Here is a 27,423-nt window from a genome sequence, read left to right on the forward strand (position 1 = left end):
TAATAGTTACAATATTAAGATTAAATAGTCTAGACATTAATATTAGAGGTATGAGAATTTGTTTCCAAAATGTTAAATATGACTACCATCACAACAACAACAACAAAACAGACATCGACTCCATCCTGCACTCCAAAAGGTTCTCCAGTACCATCTCCACTACAACAAAGATCAATAACAACTATGTTGGCCAAGGAAAAAGAAAAGGAGAAAGCTCCGACAGAACCAAACTTTCAGACTATACAAGATTCCTTGGCCATTATCCAAGACTTTATGCAGAAAACTCAATTTTCTATGGATACAAATAGAGAAGAAGTGAAAAAATATCTTGAAGAAATGAAAGTTGAGATGGGAGATCTCAAAGTTGAAATGGGTGATCTCAAAGTTGAAATGGGAGAAGTGAAAGGAAGCATGAAAGAAATGGATGGAAACATAAAAGTTATACAACAAAATTTGCATGATAATGAAAAAAGAATTAAAACAATGGAAGACAAAGTGGAGAACAAAGGACAGAAGATGGAAGAATTTGAAGAACATAGTTATATAATCAACAGAGGCTTTGATGAAGCAATAACCCATCTCGAATTACAATCTGCCCCACACGGACTGAGATTTCAAAATATAAGTGAAGAACAGGATGAAGATTTAAGCGTAAAGATGGCAGAGATAATAGGAGAGATCCTGCAGATGGACCCACAAGAACTCTTAAAAGAAATAGGTGAAATTTACAGAGTCCAGACCGGCTATGCGAGGAAGCACAATCTGGCAAGAGAGGTTCATATTAAATTTTCTAGGAAAACAATCAGAGATGATATTTTAAAATGGACAAGAAACCAAACTTGGAAGTATAAAGGGAAAGACATAATCTTAAAACAAGTTCCAAAAAAAGTAAGAGAATACTACTTTCTTACTAGTATTTTAATAAAAGAAAATATAACCTTTCGATGTTTGGTACCAGAAGGACTTTCCTTGTATTGGCAAGGATCGAGGATCAAGATTAAGAATGTAGAAGAAGCTAGAGCCTTTTTTACGCAAAGCAGATTGAACAGAATCGAACAACCACGCAAAGAAACCAAAGACAAAGAAGAGGAGCAGGGGGCTGCCTGTAAAGAGAGGGAGGAAATACAAGATGTTAGAAGGAAACAACCACAAATACAACAAGAATTGGTGTTAAGCAGTAGATTACGAGAACTCAAAGAAACCAAGAAATACTACAAATAGAGATGTTACCAGATCTAAAAAATTTCTCGGTCAACGTAAATAGATTGAATAATCCTAGAAAAAGAAATCAAATACTGACTAAACTTAAAAAACAAAGAGCACAAATAAATATTCTGCAAGAAGTACATATTAAAAAATCAAATAGAAAATTACTAAGTAAACCAAAATTAGGAAATATCTATACAAGCTTAGCTGACCCAAAAAAAGAGGTGTAGCAATGTATATTGATGAAGCAATAGATTCAAAACAAATATATAGTGATCAAGAAGATAGAATCTTAATTGTACAATTAGATTTAGAACCAAAACCTCTCGTTATTATATCTATGTACGCACCGAATGATAACCAAAAACAATTTTACAAGGAATTACATGACAAAATAATTGAATTATATAATAGTTGGTGACTTTAATGCAATCTCTAACAGTCAAATGGACCATTCAGGTAAAAAGAAAGAAAAGAAAAAAAAGATAATCTTACCAACAACTTTCTGGAAATTGTTGTTAAAAGATGTATGGCGTGAATGCCATCCTCAAAACAAACAATATACTTTTTACTCAAACCCTCACAAAATTTGGACTAGGATAGATATGACTTGGGCATCAGCCCACACAATGGAATGGATTACGGATATCGAAATAGAAACCAATAGTTGGGCAGATCACAACCCACTAGTTATATATTGGAAAGGTAAGGAAAAACCCAATAACTGGCATATGAATAGAAATGTTCTGCAAGATCCTCTTTATAAAGAATGGATCGAAAAATAATTGGAATTTTTCTTCGATATAAATAAAAATAATGAAACAACCCCACAAAATCTCTGGGATACAACAAAGGCATATATTCGGGGCCTGACAATCTCCTATATGGCAAAAAAAAAAGAGAGGGAAAAAGATACAATACCTAAAATTAGAGGAGGAATTAAAAAAATTAGAATTAGAAATGCAATGCAATGAATATGATAATAAAGTTAAAAATCAGATGGACCTAACACAAAATAAAATTGATAGAACAATAACAAATAGCTGAAAAAATAAAAAGAGCAAAACAAGAATATTTTGAGCATGCAAATAAACCAGGAAGATGGTTGGCTTATAAGCTAAGGAAAGACAGAGAATCTAAAATTATTTAAAAAATTACTAGATGGTAAAGGAACAATAAGACATAGAATAGACGAAAAGAAGGGAATAGTGTTAGAATTTTATAAAAAATTGTATAAAAAAGAAGAAATAAAAAAGAGGAGATTTTTGATTATTTAAGTTCTATAGATTTACCTACATTAACAGAAGAACAGCAACAAAAACTTAATAAACCCTTTACAATGTTTGAATTACAGCAATCTCTTAAAAATCAGAAAAATAACAAAGCTACAGGCCCAAATGCAGCACCCGCGGAATTTTACAAATTAGACAGTAATATATTCTCTTCAAATATGTTAGAGATATTTAACAAGATAATAGCGGATGGTAAATTGCCTAGATCATGGTCAGAAACTTTAATAACATTAACATACAAAGTGGGAACAGAAAAGGAAAAAAATGAAAATTATAGACCGATTTTGTTATTAAATGTAGACTATAAAATTTTTGTATCAATATACGCATTTAGGCTTAAAAGTATTATAAATGAAATAATACATGAAGATCAGAATGGATTTTTGCCAGGTAGACAAATTAAAAATAATCTGAGGACAATTATAAATACTTTGGAATATTACGAACAACACCCAGAAAAACAAATGGCACTAGTATTTCTAGATGCCAAAAAAGCATTCGATAACATAGATTGAGTTTTCATGAAAATGCAATTAAATAAGATGAATGTGGGAACCAAATGTTTTAACATAATAGAGGCTATTTATTCAAATCAATCAGCTAAGATTATATTAAACAATGAACAAACAGAAAGATTAGAAATACAAAGAGGAGTGAGACAAGGTTGCCCTATATCACCATTGTTATTTATTTTAACACAAGAAACATTATTAATAAAGATAAGAACAAAAAAATGACATAAAAGGATTACAGATAAAAAAAGAAACATACAAAGTCCAAGCATTTGCTGATGATGTGGTCTTTATAATAGAAGATCCCCTGACATCAATATTGAAATTAATAGACCTAATAGGGAAATTAATAGACCTAATAAAATGGGAAAGTGGCAGGTTTGAAAATAAATAAGGAAAAGACACAATTACTCACAAAAACATAATGGATTCACAGATAAAACAATTAGAAAACTTAACAAAAATGAAGATAACAAAAAAAGTAAAATACTTGGGTATTTGGATTTCTGCCAAAGCTATGATTGCGGATCAGTTTCCGGTCACAATTCAAAGTGTTGGTTATGACATATAAAGCCCTTCATGGTATCGGGCCAGAATACCTCCGGGACAATCTTCTGCCGCATGAATCCCAGCGACCGGTTAGCTCCCACAGAGTCGGCCTTCTCCAGGTCCCATCGACTAAACAATGTCATCTGGTGGGACCCAGGGGAAGAGCCTTCTCTGTGGTGGCCCCGACCCTCTGGAACCAGCTCCCCCCAGAGATTAGAATTGCCCCCACCCTCCTTGCCTTTCGCAAGCTCCTTAAAACCCACCTCTTTCGTCAGGCATGGGGGAATTGAGATATTCCTTTCCCCCCAGGCCTATACAAGTTATGCATGGTATGTTTGTGGGTATGTTTTATTTTTCATAAGGGTTTTTTTAATGATTTTTTAATTATTGGATTTGTAATATATTGTTTCTATTGTTGCTGTGAGCCGCTCCGAGTCTGTGGAGAGGGGCGGCATACAAATCTAAATAATAATAATAATAATAATAATAATAATAATAATAATAATAATAAATCTTTTAAAAATGATAACTATATAAAATTTTGAGGTCAAATTAAAAAAGACTTGGAAATTTGGAATAATTTACAGTTATCCTTATTAGGAAGAATTTCTACAATTAAAATTAACATTCTCCCTGAAGTATTGTTTTTATTTCAGGTAATTCCAATAAACCTGGGAGGGAATTTTTTTAAAGAACTAACTAAGATTACTAAAAATTTATATGGCAAGGTAAAAAACCAAGAATTAAACAAAGTTCACTAGAAGGTCAAAAATAGAGGGGTGGGCTTGCCCTCCCAAACTGGAAGTTATATTACCAAGCAGTAGCATTATCTTGGATAAAACTTTGGAAAATAGAAGATTATTAAATTTAGAGGGCCATGATTTGATGCTAGGTTGGCATGCCTTTGTCTGATATGAAGAGTTTAAAACCCACTCATATTTTAAAAGACACACAATCAGAAAGGCATTATTAGATGTTTGGAATGAGATAAAAAAATATCATTTCCTTCTATACTGAGTGGAGCAATTGTAGCTCCTTTTTGTGTTAAATGTTGTATGTCTTGTCCTTAATTTTAAAAAATTAATTAAAATATATTTTAAAAAATAAAAATGATTGTGAATATATAAGAAGTACAAGCATGGTTATGAGAACAAGAGATTTTATGAATACATGGGTACATTAGGACAGGGACGCTAGGCACGATGGTGTGCTTATGTATGCCCCTTACAGACCTCTTAAGAATGGGGTGAGGTCGATGGTAGGCAGTCTAAGATTAAAGGTTTGGAGGTTTGGGGAAGAAACTACAGAGTCAGGTAATGTATTCCAGGTATTAACCACTCTGTTGGAGAAGTTGAATTTGTTTGCAACCATGTTTGGAGCGATTTACATTAAATTTGTATCTATTGTGAGATCATTATTGCTGCGGTTGAACCTGAAGTAGTCATTGACAGGTAAGACAATGTAGCAGATAATTTTGTATGCTACACTTAGGTCAGATTGAAGGCGGCGTAGATCTAAATTATCTAGCCCAGTGGTCCCCAACCTTTTTTCCACCAGGGACCAGTTTCAGCAAGACAATTTTTCTATGGCCCGGTGGGGGCGGAAAGGGGTGTGGTTTTGGGCGGGATTAAGCATGAGGGTATAGCTTATCATTCCATTGTCTCTCTTCCCTCCCCCCCCTTTTAATTTTGCGGGGGAACCGAGGTGACAGAGGGAGGAAGTGTAGGAAGGGGCGGTTTCCTGTCTCTTTCCCCTCCCGTTCACTCGGGACCGCCGTTTGCCTTTCAGCAGATTCAGAGGACACCCCCCGCCACCGCCCGCTCCGGCTGGGATTCCAGCAAGGAATCCCAGAGGAGGGGGAGGTGCCTCCATGGACACAGTCACCTTCCTTTGTGATCGCTGCCTGCTTGGAGTGCCCACCACCAGATCCGGTAATTTTCTTGCAGCAAGGAATCCTTCCAAAAGAAAATTACCAGAGCTGGTGGTGGGGGTTTCATGGTCACACGCACACCACTGGCTTCGCTCCCACCCAGGACCCCGGGAACAGGGTGGGGGAGCCTAGCAAAAAAAGAGCTGCACAATGCCAAAGCCTTTCCGTTTGAGCTGCAGGCAGAGCAAGGGCTTTGCGAGGGCTTCGCAAGGAGGAAATAGACCACTTTCGACAAGAGAAGAAAGACAGGAAAGGAAGAAAGCAAGCAAGCAAGTAAAGGTTTTCTCAGCCCGAGGGAAACGGCGGTCCCGAGTGAACGCGAGGGGAAAGAGACAGGAAACAGCCTGGCACTCGCCAGCTCCACAGCAGCTGCTGACTCCGCGGACCGGTGCAACATGCCTTGCGGCCCGGTACTGGTCCGCGGACCGGTGGTTGGGGACCCCTGATCTAGCCCCCAAAATTTCAAGTCTGATAGCATAGGGCAGTGATGGCGAACCTAGGCTACAGGTGCCACAGGTGGCACGCAAAGCCATGTCTGCTGGCCTAGCTCAGCTCCAACGTGCATGTGTGTTCTGGCTAGCTGATTTTTGGCTCATACAGAGGCTCTGGGAGAGTGTTTTTTTGGCTTCCAGAGAGTCTCCAGGGGAGATGGGGGAGGGTGTTTTTACCCTTCCCCGGCTCCAGGGAAGCCTTTGGAGCCTGGGAAGGGTAAAACACGAGCCTACTGGGTCCACCAGAAGTTGGGAAACAGCTGTTTCTGGTCTTCAAAGGGCCTCCGGGGGCTGGGGAAAGCTGTTTTTGCCCTCCCCAGGCATTGAGTTATGGGTGCACACACCCACGCTTTTTCGACACCCGAGGAAAAAAAGGTTCGCCATCACTGGCATAGGATGTATGAGGAATGTAGTACTAATGTAGCTGTTAACAGGTACAGGGTTTGATAAAGTGGTGGTCTATTTGTGGTCTACTGAATCAATTTCAGAAATTGGCATCTTTTAGAGAGATTATCTCTCTTTGTAAAAGATTTGAAGGACTGAGGCTCAGATGTAATGAAATGAATTCTAAATAGAAGACTCACAGTTGACGTATCTCCTAATCATCAGTAGAAAAAAGAATCCAAGCCCTGATTGAAAAATATATATGGAACTATTGAGTCTGTGCATTAAATCTCCTAATGAATATATTTTGTGTGGAAAAAAGAAGAATACCATAAAAAAAAGGTTAAACTAGAATGATTTTACTTAGCATTTAGTTTTATCTATACAAACATTTTATTATACATTATTTTATTTCATTTTGTTTCGTTGATTGATTGCTATAGAAAAACCAGAGTTGAACCTTTGACATCCATTTGAAATTGTGTAGTCTAGATCAGAGTTAACCTAAGTTCCAGTGAAAGCATTTACTAAAAGTAAAATCGATCTGAATATTTTTGAAAGCTAAACAATACAGGAATATAAATATTGTTTTAAACTTTATCAACCAATTCTGAATGAAAACCACAAGTGAAAATACAGAATTAAATCATCAGCATCTATTTGGTACAGAAAATAGTATCCTTCTGACTTATTAAACTATTGGAACTTGTCTTGGCATACACGGATCCCATAGAATTCTTGAACATAGTTATTCTACCCTTTGTCCTGAATGAAGTCACCAGTGAGACCTGAAAGGAATATAAAACCTTATTAGAGTGTTTAAAAATGTTTGTTGTCTTCCAAATCAGCGGAAGCCCTAACTGGTTTCTTCAAATCAGATTTCCTCATGTATTTCTTTTTAAATCAGGCTCTACCGACAGCAACTTTTTTTTTGCAACTTGATCTATGTACATCTGGACTTCACTTCCTTGTGACATTTCTTTTGTGCATTAGATTATATCATCCAGAAGTGAACTATATTTTACAATTTGCAGCCGCTAGCAAAGTGAGAGAGGGGAGATATTTGTGCCTTCTGTTCAGCACCAGATTCCTGCTGCTGGATCGCAAACTATTTTATAAAATTCCTCAGATACATACTGAACGGTTGGGCAGGTGATTGGGTGCAATACCATGGAAGTTCAGGTCTTTCCACCTTGCGATGCAGTTATCATCAAATGTAAAATGGAAGAGGTTAATTCCAAATCATGGGCCATTGTGGGGGAATGCCAAATGAAGGGTACAATAGCGGAAACAAAGAGTTTGCACAACTAAGGAAGTGTAATAAAAATTGCCTCACAGTAGCAATGGCCCAATGGAGTGATTTTGTCACTCAGGCATGTTTGCAATCAAGTTGTTACCAAATTTTCTGAATTTATGTTACAAATTATATTCATAGTTTATAAATTATTCTTAAATAGTGCTGTTCTCTAAAATGCATTACATTAACCAATTTTTTTCTAGACCATACTGGAGATATTGTACTCCTACTACATACAGTGATCCCTCGATTTTCACGATCTCGAGCTTCGCGAAACGCTATATCGCGATTTTTCAAAAAATAATAAATTAAAAATACTCCCCGTTTTTTTTGCTATACTGTACCATGGTTTTTCTCACCCGATGACGTCTTTTTTTCTATCATTTCTCTCTCTCTTCCTTCCACTCTTCTCTCTCTCTTTCTTCCTCTCTCACACTCTCTTCCTCCCTCTCTCATCTCTTTCGGGGGGGGGGGCGGCGGGCGGGCGGGTGCCTACGGGGGGGCGGTGGCCGCCAGCACCGGACTCGGCTGTGAGGGGGGCGGGTAGCGGCGAGTGAGCGGGCGGGGCGAGTGGCGGGTGGGTGGGGTGCTTACGGGGAACGGTGGCCGCCAGCGCTGCTGCAGGAGGACTCGGCGGTGAGAGGGGGCGGGTAGCGGCGGGCGGGCAGGCGGCGGACAAGCGGCGGGCAGGCGGGCGGCGAGCTGTATGTAGCGGAAGTAAAAACACCATGGAAAAGTGGCGCGCATGCGCAGATGGTGTTTTTACTTCCGCACCACTATATTGTGAAAAATCGAGTATCGCGAGGGGTCTTGGAACGTACCCCTCGCGATACTCGAGGGATCACTGTATTACTAGTGGTAATGTTCACATTTTGTGGAAATTGAAGAAATTACTTAACAATATTATTGTTATTATTATTTGTATGCCACCCCTCTCCGAAGACTCGGAGCAGCTCACGACAGCGATAAACAATGTGACAAATCCAATACTTAAAAACAACATCTAAAAACCCATATCATTAAAAACTATACAATTAAATCATACCATGCATAAGTAAATCACACAAATTACGGTACTCTTATAAAAGTATGTGCTATCAGAAATTCATTTCTGTTTCACGTCAGATTTACTAGTGTAAAATATTAAGAAACTAAATCCATACTTTTTTAGATCAGTGTTTAGTGTGAGAAATTGCATTGACTGAATGTAATAAATAGCAAAGACTTTTGTTGATTTGTATGTAGTGCTTTCTTCAAATATATAGACTCTGTTTTTTTAGCTTCAAATGGAATATTGCTATCTACTTTTCATTACACAGACTGGGAATAGAACTTCTGAATGTAGATGTTTAACATGTTTATTTTTCTATTTACGGTTGCATATATAATGGGAATATTAGTACTCCCATGTTTTAATTTTTCCCTCCCTCATTTTTTTTCCAGGTAAAAATATTTTGAATTTATTATTTAAAAATAACTGACAGATTAAACTTCTCCTTTCTAAATTTAGCAAAAGGATTTATTAAGAGAAAACTAAAAATGGATTTTTGTGGGAAAGGACTTCTAAGTATACATTTAAAATACTTGGGCTAAACATATACTCTATTTAAGTATCTAAATTTTAAATGTTTACCCATTTGCAATTATACTTTATATCTGACTTCTGTTTATGGTCTTTAGCAGTTCAATAAGAAACAGTATAAAAGGGAAATCCAAAAACAATGTTTCTCTAGAACTTTGCTTGAAGAGGAATAAATCACTATGAGGGAGTGCTTTTAACCTTATTTTGTTTCTACAGGCTCCCTCAGCACACAGTGTGACAATTATGGACGCTGCAGTTGTAAACGTGGTGTGATGGGTGACAAATGTGATAGGTGTCAACCCGGCTTCCATTCTCTTACCGAGGCTGGATGCAGGTAAAAGTGACCTGGTCCTATAAGTAAAGGGGAAGGTGGAAAAACCTGTGTCTAAATGTGTGCAAAATATTCTACTACAGCAGTGTTTCCCAACCTTGGCAACTTGCAGATATCTGGACTTCAACTCCCAGAATTCCCCAGCCAGCATTTGCTGGCTGGGGAATTCTGGAAGTTGAAGTCCAGATATCTGCAAGTTGCCAAGGTTGGGAAACACTGTACTAGAGTATGAAACAGTCCCTATTTGAATATTTGCACATATCTGGTTCCTTTATTCGTCACAGTCTTCCAACTAGACTTTTTTCTTCTTGTTCAGGCGCTGCTCCTGCAATCTATACGGCAGCACAGATGAATGCAATGTAGAAACAGGGCGTTGCACATGTAAAGACAATGTGGAAGGGTTCAACTGTGAAAGGTAAAACAATTTCTAGCAGGGGGAATCAACTATTTTAATTGGTTGTGTTCTTGTATCCTCCTGGCAAGGAATTCAGGGAAACCTCCATGCAGATTATCCAAGTGTTTTGTTCAAAAATCCTGAGGTTGCTCAAGCTAGGTGCTAACTGGATAGATCTACCTGGATAAATCTAAAATCAAGATCCTTATCAACTCTTGTTCCCGATTGTGGAGAAGAAAAATTTTGAATTGGATTTATTTTGGCAATTTGGCAATTTACTTTTATTGGGGAAGCCACTGTTGGCAGATGTGTCATCTTCTGGCCCACCCCTCTAGATTTTTCTACCCAACTTGCAGAAGTGCAGTCCATCCAGAACTATTAGTCCACCTGTCATTTCTGAAAAAAATGACTTCTGTAACAGTGGAATTTGCTATAGAAAATATTAGCATTACCATAATATTGTTGTAGAAAACATGGAGTGGATTTAATTGACTCTGATAGATTCAGGTCATTAAATATCCCTGTATTTGAGCATATATGTAGAAATGCTTTTCTTCAATGCACATATAGTCAAAACAATGCTACGCTCACTATAGGGAAATCTCTATAATCCAAGCTTTTTTTGCTTAGGGATCAGAATGTCAATGTAAATTCTGCCTCCTTTTATTTTCATCTCATAGCTCAGGGTGCTGGCTGAGATTTTAAATGAAGGGAAATGCTATAATATTTTAGCATGAAGTTCTCCTATTATTTATTCGATTTTTATGCCGCCCTTCTCCTTAGACTCTGGGCGGTTTACAACATGTTAACAATAGCACTTTTTAACAGAGCCAGCATATTGCCCCCACAATCCGGGTCCTCATTTTACCCACCTCGGAAAGATGGAAGGCTGATGTAATATAGATATGACTTTTTTTATACCTTAAAAAGTCTTTCCTTAATATATGGATGCAGAAACAGAAAAGACGGATTATGAATTTCAGTGTTTTCTTTTATTTTTAGGTGTAAACCTGGCTTTTTTAATCTGGATGCCGACAATCCTAGAGGGTGTATTCCCTGTTTCTGTTTTGGACATTCCTCTGTTTGTACTAATGCTGAAGGATACACTACCTCCAAAATTACATCCACCTTCCAAACAGGTAAATTTATACTTTAGCTTTTCTTCGATTAGGTTATCATGCCATGTAAGACACAATGCTTTGAAAGCATTAATCAGCTTGTTTTCTTTTTTGCAGAAGCATTGGTGCAGTCACGATATAACATAATATTGTATTCCAATAATAAAAATCAAAACTTGAAATCAATAAAGTAAAATAAGACAAATTAACTTGCCTATGCTAACTTAATAGTCAATTTGTTTAGCAATTAGGAGAATGAAACATGTAATTATACCGTAACAAGCTATAATCTTTTAAGTAGGTGTTATATAATCAATGTTATTGTACAATTTCTAACTTTCAGCTTCAGTTGCTTCATAGCTTGACTCAGAGTTGTCTGGTGTGCAGCTGAGAACAGCTTTTAAAAAAACTTTGCAATTCTAGGTTTTTTTTAATCAAAGCATAATAGCAAGTTTTGTTATTGTTTTTCAGTTATTCAGTTGCTTCCAACTCTTAATTGTCAAATGGGTATCAGTTCATCAGGATTGTTAGCAATTCTTGTTGGAATTCTCCAAAGCCTGTGTTTATGTAACACTCTTGCCATATTTTCTAATTGCCTTTCATTTTTCCAAGCATTGGGATCCTATCCAGGGACTTTTGTTTTCAAATATTTCCAAAATATTTAAACTTAGCTTTATTATTCTTTTTTTTGTGAGCAGTCTAGTTTTACTTCTGCCAATATTGAGTAATTTGTTCTTTTTGCAATCCAAGGTATTCTCAAAGTTTTTCTCCAGACCAATGATCTACTTCAGGAGCATCTGTTTTTCTTCATTCTGCCTTCCTAATGGTTCACCTTTCATAGCCATGGTTACAACTAGGGAAACCATCACTTTGACATTTTTTTTTATCTTTGTTGCCAATGTGATGTGTTTAGAATAGAATGTCTAGCTTTGTCAAAGCCTTTTTCTGGAAGCCCTTGTCTTTCTTTCATAGTTATAGTCACCATTCTTGTGAATTACTGAGCCTGTGGAGTTCAGGTCTGATTATTATTTCTGCTTCTTTTCTGCCTATTTCCTTTTGGTTAGCATTGCCATTAACATCATATGGGGAGAGGGGGGGGGGATAATTTTTGTTTAAATTGAGCAGCAGACTAACTTCGTGTTTTCTTCTTTCCTCTTCAGCAACAGTTTACTTGGGTCTCCTTGTTTTCAGCTGTTAAAAGGATATATTGATGTTTCTCCCAGCAATTTTAATTCTGTTGTCTGTTTCTTCTAATCAAATATTTCTCATGATCTCTGTACAAGTGAAATAAACAAGATTGACAATGTACAACCGTGGCACATTCTTTTATCAGTGTTTGAACTATTTAATCATTCCATATTTGATTCTAATGATTCCTTTCTGGTCAAGCAATCAATTCTTCAATAGCAGATGAGGTGGCCTGCTATCCCCTGAACGATCCCTAATTTGTTTTGTTTTACATAGTCAACAGCCTTAATGTAATTAGTAAAGCATCTTAATGCATATTTTTAAAACTCCCCCCCCCCTTTTCATTATCCTTCACATGTCACAATGTGATCTTGGCTGCTTCCATTGAACTCATGTATGTGACAATTTTCATTTTACAAATGGTTGAAGTCTGAGCTGCAGACTTCAAAAGGAACATTCTTGAGCATTGCCCTTTTGTTTTTAGAATATAAATTTTATTTTTCAAGCTGCATGGTAACTTGTAGAGTTTTCCATATCTGCTTATAAACTAGTATAAGTTTGTGTATTTCATCACCTCCTGAAACTTCTTTCTTAATGTCCTTTTTGGCCGGCCAAAACATGGACTCCAGAAAGGACTTCTCCGTGATGTCAAAGCTCCGCCCATGGAATTCCCTATTGGGATTCCCCACGTCCGTTTGAGCCTCCCGACCGGCCGACAGCTCCGTGGCTCTTCTGCAAAGGTGACAGCCAGGCGGCGGCGCTTCTCGGCAGCCTTCCGAATGCCGAACCTGAACTTTTGCTGAACTTCCGGGTTCGAAGTTCGGGAGAACGCCAAGAAGCCCCCTGGCTGTTTCAAAAGGTGACAGCCGGGCTGCGGCGCTTCTTGGCGGCCTCCCGAACCCAAACTTTTGCCAAACCTCCGGGTTCGGGTTTGGGAGAACACCGAGAAGCCGCCCGGCTCTTTCAAAAGGGACAGCCGGGCGTCGTCGTCCAGCGGAGCGCCGTTTTTGCAATTTTTTTTTGCTTGCACGCATTAATTGCTTTTACATTGTTTACTATGGGAAACATTGCTTCGTCTTATGAACGTTTTGCCTTACGAACCTCCTCCCGGAACCAATTAAGTTCGTAAGACGAGGTATCACTGTACAGCTGTTTCATTGTCTTATCTTGCATTGTATCTTTCATGTAATAGTGAAGTTCTTTATATTTTATAGCCAGTGGTAACCATAGAGAGAGCATATTTGAAATAGTGTATCAGACTAGAAACTGGAAAACCTGTAGTCTTGCCTTAGACCTTGACAAGATAAATATTTCTTCAGGTAGTAACAAGAGATCATCAAATAATGTAAATTATTTTCAGAATTCAATTCTCTTTTTTTCAAAGAAAATTGATACATTGAATAGCAGCTTCTGAAGAATGATTAGAGAGGAAGAAATTGAATGTCTATGCCAGTGATGGTGAGCCAATGGCACGGGTGCCACAGGTGGCACATGGAGCCATATCTGCTGGCATGCGAGCCATTGCCCTAGCTCAGCTCCAACATGGATGTATGTGCTGGCCAGTTGATTTGTGGCCCACACAGAGGCTTAGGCAGGGTGTTTTTGGCTTCCAGAGAGCCTCCAAGGGATGGGGGAGGGCATTTTTTACCCTTCCCCAGCTCCAGGGAAACCTTTGGAGCCTTGGCAGGGTGAAACATGAGCCTACTGCGACCACCAGAAGTTGGGAAACAGGCCATTTCTGGGCTCCAGAGGCCTCTGGAGTGCGGGGGAAAATGTTTTTGCCCTCCTCAGGCATTGGATTATGGGTGTGGGCACTTGTGCATGTGCGATAGCCACACTTTTTCGGCACCTGAGAAAAAAAGGATCTATGCTGACTGAAGAGAGACAATGTGATGTAGTGGCAAAGACATCATGGTAGAAGACTTCTGGTAGTGACATCATACTGTAGTGGCTGGAACATGTGAGGCTCTGCTTGTTTCAGGTGATTTTTTTCGTGTTTTGGGAACCCCTAGAGTCAAATCAGATCCTGGAGGGAACAAGGAAAAAGAGGGGTACTCTCGATGGTTTCGTGAGGAGAAGTGCAGCTCCCATGGGACCTAAGGAACTCTCATAAACCGTGCAAAGAAACTCTGCCTAATGACCACTCTGGAGGCATGAGATCCCAAACTTTTAGCTAAGGAAGAGAAAAGGGGGAAGCAGCTTGAGAAATTGGGGAAATTGGAGAGCTGCTATCAATCTGCTGGAACCCTTGATGAAGAAGCAAATTCTAGTTATTGAAAATCATAGTTAGATAGTTATTTGTTTGTTTGTTTAGCTCTTTATTTAGTCCTAAGGTTCTATGAAACACAATTTGAAAAACTCTATTAAACTACATACCTCTGTCACACAAACTATTGCAGGTTACACAAATAGATAAAACAAACCCCAGATGGGATGTGTTTGCCATGTCAAGCTCTATTTTGAGTTGTTGCTCCCAGATTAGCCTAGGATTAGTTACTGGCTTGTGAATTTTGTTAAAACTTGGTAAAACTTTTTATTTAGGAGTGGTTTATCTGCTGTAGGTAAGAAGCAAAGTAAGAGAGGATGAAATAATATGCTGAACATGTGTAACCAATAAGGATAAGCCAATAGTTCTGCTCATGATAACTTGCAAATGATGTGACTGGAAAAGAGTAGAAAAATGAAAATTGTAGCTACTTCATTGTACATGCTGTATTTTTTAGAATATAAGGCACAACTTTTTCTTCCCTAAAAGGATGAAAATTTTGGATGCATCTTATACTCTGAATGTAGCTTTTTCTAAGCTTTTTTTTACAGCCCTAGCAAGATGCTACTTTCCCAGCTCCTACTTTGCAGACTCTTTCATTGTTACTCTCTCCAAAGAATGTAGATAAGGCTTTGCAGGCTCTTTTTCATTGCTACTTGCCCTGAACAAATTTTTTTCCAGCCCTAATGAACAATCTTCTCAGCTCTTGCCAGCTTGCAGGCTCTTTCATTGTTACTCATTTCGAATAAGGTTTTTTGTAAGCCCTAACCAGTGAATAGTAATATGTATAATATGTGCTGAATGCTAACCAGATAAGCAGATCCCCCCCCTCCTATTTTCCTCCCCAAAAACTGAGGTGCGCCTTATAACCCAGTGTCTTACACTCCGAAAAATATGGTATATAAAACTGTGGTTGATCAAATGATCAATAAAAGTCCATTGACTAAATTAACTCTGCTACTGAGCAGAGTTAATCTCAATATTGTGAAGGAGGCTAAGAATCATATGGCTGAATTAGGTCTATTCTGTTCCAGTTTACACTTAATAAAATAGGCTTCTCAGTTTTTTATTTATTTATTAATTTATCAAATTTAGAGACCACCCATCTCACTCTCAGAGCAACTCTGGGCAAGTCCCTAAATCTGATAAATAAACTTGTGTGGCTAAGATCAAGTCTACTATCTATTCTTACCAATTTAATAACACACTCAGTGGAAATTTCTATAATCCCTGAAGCAAGATTTTCTCCCAACATGGTTTGTGTAACAGTTTTCTTAACTCACAACAGAGTCTTTTTAATCAGTGTTGAAATCTGTTTCCTTTTCGTGATAGAATTCACCAAGCAATTCAAGTTATTTCTTCATGTATAAAGTGAATTCAACTTTTAACATAAGATGGTTTCTTCTTGTGGCTTTCAGGGAAGGAAGACTGGCATGTGGAAAAGAGAAGTGCCTCTGAAATCTCCATTCGCTGGATACCTGAGACTCAAGAAATATCCGTAATCTCAGATACAGCTTTTCCCATCTATTTCAGTGCACCAGGTACAAAGGAATAATGATTATGTACAGATTATATCAGAGGTCCCCAAACTTGGCAACTTTCAGTCTTGTGTGGACTTCAACTCCCAGAATTCTCTACGCTGGCTATGCTTCTTGGAGGATCCTGGGAGTTGAAGTCCACAAGTCTTAAAGTTGCCATGTTTGAAGACCTCTGGATTATATAAACGATTTGTCAATAAACATTCTACTTTTACCTTTACTTGAATGTGGATTTTGTTGCTTTTGTCTCAGGCAAATTCCTTGGAAATCAAATATTAAGTTATGGGCAAAACCTGTCATTCTCTTTTCGGGTTGATCAGCGAGACACTCGCCTTTCTGCTGAGGATGTAGTCCTTGAAGGTGCTGGACTAAGAGTATCTGTACCTTTGATTGCTCAAGGCAACTCCTACCCCAGCGAGAACACTCTGAAATATTCATTCAGGTAAAAGTGTCTGTATTTGCTAATCTGGAAAATGTCAGGATTGCCTGGAGGTAAAGATTCTGGTCAAAGCTCTTTATTTGCATAGCTGAAAATATTAGAACAAATTATTATAAATGGAATATTTATTTACATTGGATTGTAAATGAATAGTGCGAAATGAATAATTTTGATACGTCCTTGGGGAATTAGAAATTACTAAAATCTATTCTTTTGGGAAAAATACTAAATGGTAGTTTAACTGCAGTTTTAAGGGACACAACTCTGTTTGGATGCATCAACCTTTACTCTGTGATAGTAATAATGTGGCAGAGTACACTACAGTGTTCCCTCGATTTTCGCGGGTTCGAACTTCGCGAAAAGTCTATACCACGGTTTTTCAAAAATATTAATTAAAAAATACTTTGCGGGTTTCCCCCCTATACCATGGTTTTTCCCACCCGATGACGTCATATGTCATTGCCAAACTTTCGTCTGCCTTTAATAAATATATTTTTTAATAAACTTTAATAAATAAACATGGTGAGTATTAATCTGAATGGTTGTTAAGGGAATGGAAAATTGCAATTTAGGGTTTTAAAGTGCTAAGGGAAGGTTTGTGATACTGTTCATAGCCAAAAATAGTGTATTTACTTCCGCATCTCTACTTCGCGGAAATTCGACTTTCGCAGGTGGTCTCGGAACGCATTCCCTGCGAAAAGCGAGGGAACACTGTATACTGAAATATTTATTTTCTCCTATACTTGAGGGGGTAACTGGTAATGCTTTTATAATGGATTTAATGGTTATGTAAGATTTTATTTTTAATAATACTTGGGGTAGAACACCCTTCCCCCCATCAATTAATTATCTACAGCAGGGAGTGGAGTGTGCTACAACCCTGCCAAAACTAAACATTTTGCAACCTCATTAACTTTAATAGAGGAGAAATAATATTTGTTATTACTTTTCTGGTTTCAGAGCCATGTAGCTCTAAGCATTTAACTATCGCTGAGTTCCCAGCTGAGCGTTCCATTAAAGTCTTAAATTCAGTTACTCAGCATTTCTTTTTAAGTTGATTGAAGCTTCCAATCTGAAAGATAAGAAGTGCGGGAGAGCTCTATGAATGATATAGTTGAAAGCAGTAGTTGCAAATTGATAGGTAGGAAGCAGCCTTTATTTTGTTTTTGGTTTTTTTAAATATACATTTATTAAATTTTTCCATTTTTTAAAAAGTACATAATCATATTTACAGATGAATCTACATCATATATACATTCCTATCGACATTGTCTTCTAATTACTTTTAGATTTCTTGATATTTTATTTCAATGTTTCTTTTGAGTTTCGTTTTTTGGTCCATTGGTACCATTTTGTCCAGGTTTCATAATGGTCCGATTCTTTTCGATTATTAAGTTCCATTGTCAATCTGTCCATCTCTGCACAGTCGTATATTTTCTTGATGATCTCATTGTCTTCAGGTATTTGCGGATTTTTCCAGTTCTGTGCAAATACAATCCTTGCAGCTGTTGTAATATGCAAGCTTAGATATTTTACATTTTTAGAATAGGTACGTCTCATAATACCCAGTAGAAAAAACTCTGGCGTATACATACACAGCCTTTATTTTGATTTTGCTTATTCTTGCTCCTCTTTTCTCACACATTTTATGTGATTTTAACTGATATCCCATCTAGGCAGTTTATATGAACAAATCATCTTATTTTTAAAGTAAACTAAAGCAGCTTTCTCTAGTAGTCTCTTCCCTGTGCACAATTTTCTGCGCTATCCTAGATACTGGAATGACTTTAGATGGGCTTGTGGAAAGCATGGTCCCCAAGGCAGATTTTGCAGACTGAAAGCAAATCATTAAAACAGAAATAGACAACTCCAAGCCTCAGAGCTATGTGTGTCTCCAAACTGCATGCTTGTTATAGAGTTTCCTTTATACAGAATTGCTAAAAATTGAAATTCCCGTCCCTTTGGGAAAAGCTAATGTGAGAGTAATATAGGGGATTTATAAGTTTTAGGGGACGTGGTGGCTCAGTGGCTAAGATGTTGAGCTTGTCAATCGAAAGGTTGGCAATTCAGCAGTTCCAATCCCTAGTAAGCTCTCGTTACTTGTCCCAGCTTCTGCCAATCTAGCAGTTTGAAAACACATTAAAAATGCAAGTAGAAAAATAAGGAACAGCTTTAGTGGGAAAGTAACAGCGTTCCGTGCAGCTTTTGCGTTTAGTTATGCTGGCCACATAACCACGGTGACGTCTTTGGACAGCGCTGGCTCTTCGGCTTTGAAACGGAGATGAATACTGCCCCCTAGAGTCAGGAACAACTAGCACATATGTGCGAGGGAAACCTTTACCTTAATATATAGTTTTAATTCTCCCCAACCCACAAGAAGAAAAAAAATAGGAAATTGTGCTACTTTGGTCTGATGTGGCCTTACCTACTTTACATCTCTGCCACCCCATAAGGTCCACATTTTTAATTTCCTCTCCAAAAGGTTAAGAGTGGTTGATCAGGCTTGCATTAAAAATGTCTTAGGATCCTATTCCTAGGGAACGGGTGAGGAGTAAGTGATGCTCGGTACATGCAGAAGTCTTGCTCAGCCTTGAATGGGTACCTTCTCCCTGTTTCCTCACCAGAAGAGAAGGGAACTGTTTTTACTTGGTGGATTAGGATGTGGAGCAAAGTATCTCTGCCTTTACCAAGAATATATCCATGGTCTACAATTGTTTATGACCATGTTGTTGGGTAGGTGAGGGATCCTCTGTTCAGGTGACTAACTACCAATGGCTGTTTCCTAAGTTTTAACTTGGATTAGTCTGAAGTGCAAATGCAGGGAATGATTGGGAAGTTGTGAATGTGCCTATTTACTTGCTGAATGACAGCAGAAGAAACAAGGAAAATGCATAGGGACTTTTATTTTATTGAACACTAACAGAAGAGAGAGATGCTGTTACCCAGTAATATCAGACACATCCTGTTCAAAAGCAACATGAACACCAGTTAGTTTAATTTGTTGGCTTTAAAACTCTTAATGGGAAAAATTGCTGTAATCAAGGGAAATGTTCTTCCAAAACTATTATTTTTATTTCAGGTAGCCCCAATAAAACTTTCAAAAAACTGTTTTTCCAATCTAAACAAAAAAAAAATCACTTACTCCTCACCCGTTCCCTAGGACTAGGATCCTAAGACATTTTTAATGCAAGCCTGATCAACCACTCTTAATATTTTAGAGAGGAAATTAAGAATGTGGACCATAAGAGGGGTGGTTAAAAAAAAAAAGCAAGGATAAAATTAAAACTGTTACAGGGTCATAGGAGCAGAGGGGGATTCAGCTTGCCAAACTTTGAATTGTACCACCAGGCTGTGATTTTAAAATGGACACAGGAGTGGATACTTCTCCAAAACAGTAGGATATTAACTCTGGAGGGTTTTTACCTCCAGATCGACTGGCATACATTTCTTGGTAGTGATATATATAAAAAACATTCATACTTTAAAATACACCACATAAGGAAAAGTCTACGGAGAGGGGCGGCATAGAAATCTAATAAATAAAAATAATAAATAAATAATAGATAACTGGATTCAAATCAAAAAAACAATTTTATCAAGCAATCCCAAAATGGATCTCTCAATTTGAGGCCATAACATGGGCCGCCCCAAGTCTTCAGAAAAGGGCGGCATACAAATCTAATAAATAATAATAATAATAATAATAATAATAATAATAATAATAATAATAAAATAACATACCCAACACTCAGGACAAAAGATAGGAAAATCACATATCAACAAATACTGGATGAAAACAATGAAATACTATCCAAACAGACTCTAGCAAACAAAGGAATAAATTTGGATTGGATAAATTATTTGCAAATTAAATCAAAATTTAATGAGGATAAAAGAAATTTTGGCTTTCAAAAACATAATGAGTTGGACAGTGTTCTTTTAGGGTCAGACATTAAAACGATAGCAAAGTATATTGCTTGAACACCTAATGGTGGAGGAACAAGTAAAGCCAACTATGATAGCATGGGCCCAAAATTTTGGTTATCCGATAAATCTAAATGAATGGGGAAAAAATTGGAACCAAAATTATAAGTTAGCACTGGCAATCCCTTATAAAGAAAATCTCTATAAGATGTACTACTGTTGGCACCTTCCCCCATCACACATTGCTAATATGTATCTGATTTTATATATTTTAATAGCAGCCAGAATGTTATGCATTCAACAGAGACAAAACAGACTCTTATAATGCATGGGAGCGATGGTAAAATTGGCTAAAACAATATAAATACATGAAGAAGTAAAAGAAATGAACAAATAATTTAAAATTGTATACAATTGAAAAATCATTATATTTCAGATAAGAGGAATAGTAAACCCCTCGGTAGATGACTATCTGACAACATTTAGAAATTTTTGATAGTATCTACCGTAATTAGGAAAGTCGCAAACTAGCAGTCAACAGTATAGTTGACAAATTTGTTGTCTATGTGAAATGTTTTGTCTGTCTTTGCTTGTCTTGCTATTATGTTGTTTCTTTTTTTCTCACAATATGTTGCTATTTTTTCTCTGTTGTTTTTAATGTATTTAATCAATAAAAACTATTTAAAAAAAAACTATTTCAATGCTACTTCCCTTTAGGCTCCATGAAGCAACAGATTACCCCTGGAGGCCTTCTCTCACTCCCTTTGAATTCCAAAAGTTGCTCCATAACTTAACAGCTATCAAGATTCGTGGAACCTACAGTGAGCAGAGTAAGTTGGTGGTAATTGCTGATGATCAAACTTATTGAATGTCAAGAAATGCCTTTCTTTGCAGTTGCACCTATCTTACAGAATTCTTGGAATGTTTGTTGTGTTTCTTCCAATGTTTTGTTGCATGGCAAAACCATTTCGTTCAAACAAGTCTGCTTTAATCAGAAAGATGGATCTTGATTAGTCTGTTTTATGTTCCATGCCTGTTTCTTTTCTTTGTAAAAAAAATATTGTAGTGTTAACTATTTTACTGCATTAATGGTGGCCACGCTCATTTATGGTATGAGTTAGAAAATGTGCATCCCTATTTAGAGCATTCCTTGATTATTTTTTTATGATGCTTCTGCCCATTTCGTAAAATTGATCATAGTACAGTAGAACCCCGACTTACGAGACTAATTGGTTCCGGAAGGAGGCTCGTAAGTCGGAACGCTCGTATGACGAAACATTGTTTCCCATAGGAAACAATGTAAAGTCAATTAATCCGTGCAACAACAAAAAAACCTGCTGCCGCCGAACGCGGAAGTTAGCGTTTGGCTTCAGGAGACAGCTGCGAAGCGGCGCGGGTGTTTTAAAACGTGGCAGCCGGCCTGGGGGGTTCGGGGGCTTCCCCCTGAGCCCCCCAGGCCGGCTGCCACGTTTTAAAACACCCGCGCCGCTTCGCAGCTGTCTCCTGAAGCCGAACGCTAACTTCCGCGTTTGGCTTCAGGAGACAGCTGCGAAGCGGCGCGGGTGTTTTAAAACATGGCAGCCGGCCTGGGGGGTTCGGGGGCTTCCCCCCGAGCCCCCCAGGCTGGCTGCCACGTTTTAAAACACGCGCGCCGCTTTGCAGCTATCTCCTGAAGCGGCTTCAGGAGACAGCTGCGAAGCGGCGCGCGTGTTTTAAAAGGTTGCAGCCGGCCTGGGGGGCTTGCCAGCACCCCCCCCGAGCCCCCCAGGCCGGCTGCAACCTTTTAAAACACGCGGGATACGAGCGCCAAGGAGCTGTCTCCTGAAGCCGAACGCGGAGACAGCTCCTTGGCGCTCGTATCCTGAATGTGAGCTCGGGAGGCGAACAAAAATGTCGCTCCCCTCCCAGCTCTTATCTCGAGTAGCTCGTAAGTAGAGCTGCTCGTATGTCGAGGTTCCACTGTAATATCTCCACATTGAAGATTTGGGATATTAGAATGCTTCACTTTTTTTCTTACGATGTTATCCCACCTCAGCCTTGAAAGGAAGGGAAGAGCCTTCTCTGTGGCGGCCCCGGCCCTCTGGAACCAACTCCCCCCAGAGATTAGAATAGCCCCCACCCTTCTTGCCCTTCGTAAGCTCCTTAAAACCCACCTCTGTCGTCAGGCATGGGGGAACTGAGATATTCTTTCCCCCTAGGCTTCTACAATTTATGTATGGTATGTTTGTATGTATGATTGGATTTTAAAATAAGGGTTTTTAGCTGTTTTAGTATTGGATTGTCGCATGTTGTTTTTACCACTGTTGTTAGCCGCCCCGAGTCTACGGAGAGGGGCGGCATACAAATCAAATAAATAAATAAATAAGTAAGTAAGTAAGTAAGTAAGTAAGTAAGTAAGTAAGTAAGTAAGTAAGTAAGTAAGTAAGTAAGTTTGCAATTTGAATGAACGCAACATACATACTAACTTGCCACCTACACCCAAAATACAAAAGTTGACCAGGGCTTCTTAAATCAGGATGATGTAGAGCTTGCAAAAAATATAACACATACACATATAGTTGCGTTAAAAGGGTCCACATATCTAAGGAGGAAATGACTTCACTCAAGGGAAAAAATACAGAGATCCGGATACGATTTACATTCTTCTATGTTAACGTGCAGGATCACCTAGAGTTGTGGCTGGAACAACTACCACCCCAAATATTTAAACAACTTTACGTCAGCAGCCAGCACCATAGCAGTTGTGGTGTACGTGAGGCCGAGCTGTTCTTAAAGCTGTTCTGAGACAGCAGTTATAGGGCAAGCCCAGTTTTGAAGAGGAATCCCAGCACTGGTTGGGTTGAAAGTCAAGAGAGAAGGGGGAAGGAAATGCTTTTTTCTCTAGAATGCCTGGTTTTGCTGAACCTCCCTCAAAGGGAAACATTAATTCACCAATCCATCTGTCAATCTGCAAAGGTGGGAGTTGTTTCAGTTCCCCCCCCTCCCTGAGGATACATGCAGAAGGAATGGTGTGTGTAAATAAGTTTCTTGCATTCCTAACCCACCCATGCTTTTACAGGGAGAATGTTTGGCTGGTTGCCACCTCTGTGTGCTTCTCAGCCTTTACTGTACAAAGGCAAGACATCTGCCCACAGTGATATCCTGACATCGTGGGTAGGTCTTGCTCTTAAAGTAATACCGACCCCTTGAACACCTTGATTACAAATTAGGAACCAGATAAATAATTTGATTATGGGTTGGCAAAATGTTGTAATCCTTGGTTATTATTGTATGTCACTCAGAGTCACTTCAGGTGAGATAGGCAGCTTTTTACCAATAAAAGACAATGTGCCCTATGACTCTAACTATAATAACTATAATAATATAACTTAATAATAATATACATTATATTATTATATTATTATTATTATTATTATTATTATTATTATTATTATTATTATTATTATTATTAATTGGATTTGTATGCCGCCCCTCTCTGTGGACTCGGGGCGGCTAACAACAGTGAGAAAAACAGAATATAAAAATCCAATACTAAAACAGCTAAAAACTCTTGTTATAAAACCAATCATACATACAAACATACCATGCATAAATTGTAGAAGCCTAGGGGGAAAGATTATCTTAGTTCCCCCATGCCTGACGGCAGAGGTGGGTTTTGAGGAGCTTACGAAAGGCAAGGAGGGTGGGGGCTATTCTAATCTTTGGGGGGAGTTGGTTCCAGAGGGCCGGGGCCGCCACAGAGAAGGCTCTTCCCCTGGGCCCCGCGAACCGACATTGTTTAGTTGACGGGACCCGGAGAAGGCCCACTCTGTGGGACCTAACTGGTCGCTGGGATTCGTGCGGCAGAAGGCGGTCCCTGAGATAATCTGGCCCGGTGCCATGAAGGGCTTTATAGGTCATAACCAACCATGTTATAGTATGTATAATAATTTAATATAATAATAACTATTAAAACTTTCTAATTATAATCAAAATGTGATTAAAAAATATAAATAGAATCTTCCAAAATCTTCAATTTGAAACTGTTGAGGTGCATTGATGTCTTGATTGATTATGAAAGAGTCAGCATCATAATTTCTTTTTGTTGCTAGTCCAGGCAAAACCATGATTAAAGCAGAGGAAGGGCTAATCCAGTGAGTGAAGGAAGGTGGCCAGGGCCATCTTCCTTAGTCTGACCAAAAAATAATTATAACATGTGGTTCATTTGTTAGGAAATAACATTTGCCTGGGTGTTAATGGCCAAACGTTAATTAGCTCACAAAATGTCTTGGATGGAAGTATACCATTATGTTGAATGAGAACTAAGGGAATCTCCCGAGTTTGCGGAGAGGGGCGGCATATAAATCCAAAAAATCTAATCTAATCCAATCCCCAAATTCTTTTTCTGAATCAAGAGACTACTCCGGTTAACACATTGAAGTGGCACATTAAAGTGGAACACTTGGCAGAGTCGAGCATAACCTGTAAATCCAATGTTTTAACAATCAAACACACACACACACCAATGATTTTTTAATATATATTTTGCCATACAACATTTTGATCAGTGCAGAGGATACATTTGATATGAAATCCCAGCCATCTCTAATTCTGACACAAAGAACTAAGCAGCCAAAGCAGACCTCAGGGTCTTGGAAGTGAATAATCCTTGATGCTGGATAAGTTTATGTGATGCTTTAAATTATGTCAGGAATATTGTTCTATAATTGTGTTTTATGGTGTGTCTGTACACATGTGCATGTTTAAATGCTCCGTTTATGTTGTTAAGATTATAAATCACTGGGAATCCTGGATTCATGAGCCATAGAAATTAGATATACAGATATAACAACCAGTTGGGGATTTAAGTCAAGTCGAAACCCACCAGACAGACTTTCTGATCTCCTCCCAAATCTCAGTTTAAAACTCTGGGAGAAAATGCAACAGAAGGCCAAGGTTATTGGCGATGCTGGTTCATGGAACTCTTTTCTCTCCTTCCATATCAGCCAATCAGAAAACAATTCTGATGCAAAAGCTAGGAGAAAAAAAATAACTTTTTATGAGTCTGCATTGGTTGACGATCAGTTTCCGGTCACAATTCAAAGTGTTGGTTATGACCTATAAAGCCCTTCATGGCACCGGACCAGGATATCTGCGAGACCGCCTTCTGCCGCATGAATCCCAGCGGCCAGTTAGGTCTCACAGAGTTGGCCTTCTCCAGGTCCCATCGACTAAACAATGTCGTCTGGCGGGACCCAGGGGAAGAGCCTTCTCTGTGGCGGCCCCGACTCTCTGGAACCAGCTCCCCCCAGAGATCAGAATTGCCCCCACCCTCCTTGCCTTTTGTAAACTGTTTAAAACCCACCTCTGCCGTCAGGCATGCGGGAACTGCGACATCTCCTCTTGCCTATGTAGCTCTATGTATGATATGTTTGTGTGTATGCTTTTTTATATCCTGGGGTTTTTAGGCTTTTTAATGTAAAATTGTTATTTTAAACTTTAATATTAGATTTGTTACTGTATATTGTTTTTATCATTGCTGTGAACCACCCCAAGTTTGCAGAGAGGGGCGGCATACAAATCTAATTATTATTATTAATAATAATAATAATAATAATAATAATAATAATAATAATAATAATAATAATAATGGTTGGAAACTATAAACAAATCCAGCTCTGTTAATTTTTTGTGACTTGCCTGGAAACAGTGGACTCCTTTACTGTGCCATGGAGGTTGTCAACAACTTCTACACATCTTATTAATCTTGATTACTTTGTTTTTGTTTTCTTAAGGTGCTGGGTATTTGGACGAGGTTACTATCGTGAGCGCTTCAAATATTCCTCAGAGTGGAACACCAGCGTTTTGGGTGGAGAATTGTATGTGCCCAGCAGGATACTTGGGGCAGTTCTGTGAAACCTGTGCCCAGGGCTACAGAAGGGAGATTCCAAATCTCGGACCTTATAGTCCTTGCGTGCCATGTTTCTGCAACGGGCACAGTGAAACCTGCAACTCTGAATCTGGTAAAGAGAATCATGGGAGATACTGTTGGTGCTAGGTTTTGTTTTGCATTATGATGTCCTGGATGTGATGATTATCTAGACCAGGGGTCGGCAACCTTAAAGACTTAATGAGCCATTTGGACCTGTTTCCCACAGAAAAGGAAACACTGAGAGCCACAAACCCTTCCTGTGCCTGACTATTTCTTGAGCGGCCACAAAACTAGAATATGTAGCTGAATTAAAAATATTCTGGGTTTTTTCTGAAACTTTCTTTTTCTTGGATTTATCCATGGTTGGCCTACCAGAAATTGAAAAGCTCAATAAATCACATACTGGCAGGAGTTGCATACTGGCGGTTGTGACGCCTATTTTGAGCAACATGGAGCCACAACAGAGATGAAAGAATGACATGCGGCTCCAGAGCCGCAGGTTGCCGACTCCTGATCTAGGCTAGTGTTATCCAATTTTGATCATTTAAGGATGAATGGACTTCAGCTGGTGGGGGGATTCTGGGAATTGAAGTCCACACAATGCCATAGTTGAGAAACATTGATCTAGACCAGTGATGGCGAACCTATGGCACGGGTGCCACAGGTGGTACATGGAGCCATATCTGCTGACATGCAAGCCGTTGCCCTAGCTCAGCTCCAACGTGCATGTGTTAGCTGATTTTTGGCTTGCACAGAGGCTCTGGGAGGGCGTTTTTGGCTTCCAGAGAGTCTCCGGGGTGGGGGCATTTTTACCCTCCCCTGGCTTCAGGGAAGCATTTAGAGCCTGGGGAGGGTGAAACACGTGCCTACTGGGCCTACCAGAGGTTGGGAAACAGTCTCTCCTTCCCGGGGTGATGGGAGAAGCTGCTCTCGCTATTGAATTATTGGTGTGGGCACTTTCACATGCACAATAGTGGGCATGCATGCTTTTTCGGCACCCAAGGAAAAAAAGGTTCACCATCACTGATCTAGCATTTGCTGGCTGGGGAATTCTGGGAGTTGAAGTCCAAA

At 38.8% G+C, this 27,423-nt stretch overlaps 1 protein-coding gene across 1 annotated transcript in view; it reads left to right on the forward strand.

Annotated features, from left to right (window-relative positions):
- The window catches only part of LAMC1 (laminin subunit gamma 1), a 200,949-nt gene that overhangs the window by 126,650 nt on the left and 46,876 nt on the right, over positions 1–27,423 (forward strand). Inside the window, exons 6-12 of the mRNA XM_070746294.1 lie at positions 9,460–9,577; positions 9,891–9,989; positions 10,971–11,107; positions 15,959–16,081; positions 16,331–16,520; positions 21,159–21,271; positions 26,216–26,443. Coding sequence (XP_070602395.1) covers positions 9,460–9,577; positions 9,891–9,989; positions 10,971–11,107; positions 15,959–16,081; positions 16,331–16,520; positions 21,159–21,271; positions 26,216–26,443 — 1,008 coding nt within the window. The remainder of the gene's footprint in view (positions 1–9,459; positions 9,578–9,890; positions 9,990–10,970; positions 11,108–15,958; positions 16,082–16,330; positions 16,521–21,158; positions 21,272–26,215; positions 26,444–27,423) is intronic.

The sequence above is a fragment of the Erythrolamprus reginae genome, chromosome 3, assembly GCF_031021105.1.
Source record: "Erythrolamprus reginae isolate rEryReg1 chromosome 3, rEryReg1.hap1, whole genome shotgun sequence".
Lineage (NCBI taxonomy): Eukaryota > Metazoa > Chordata > Lepidosauria > Squamata > Dipsadidae > Erythrolamprus > Erythrolamprus reginae.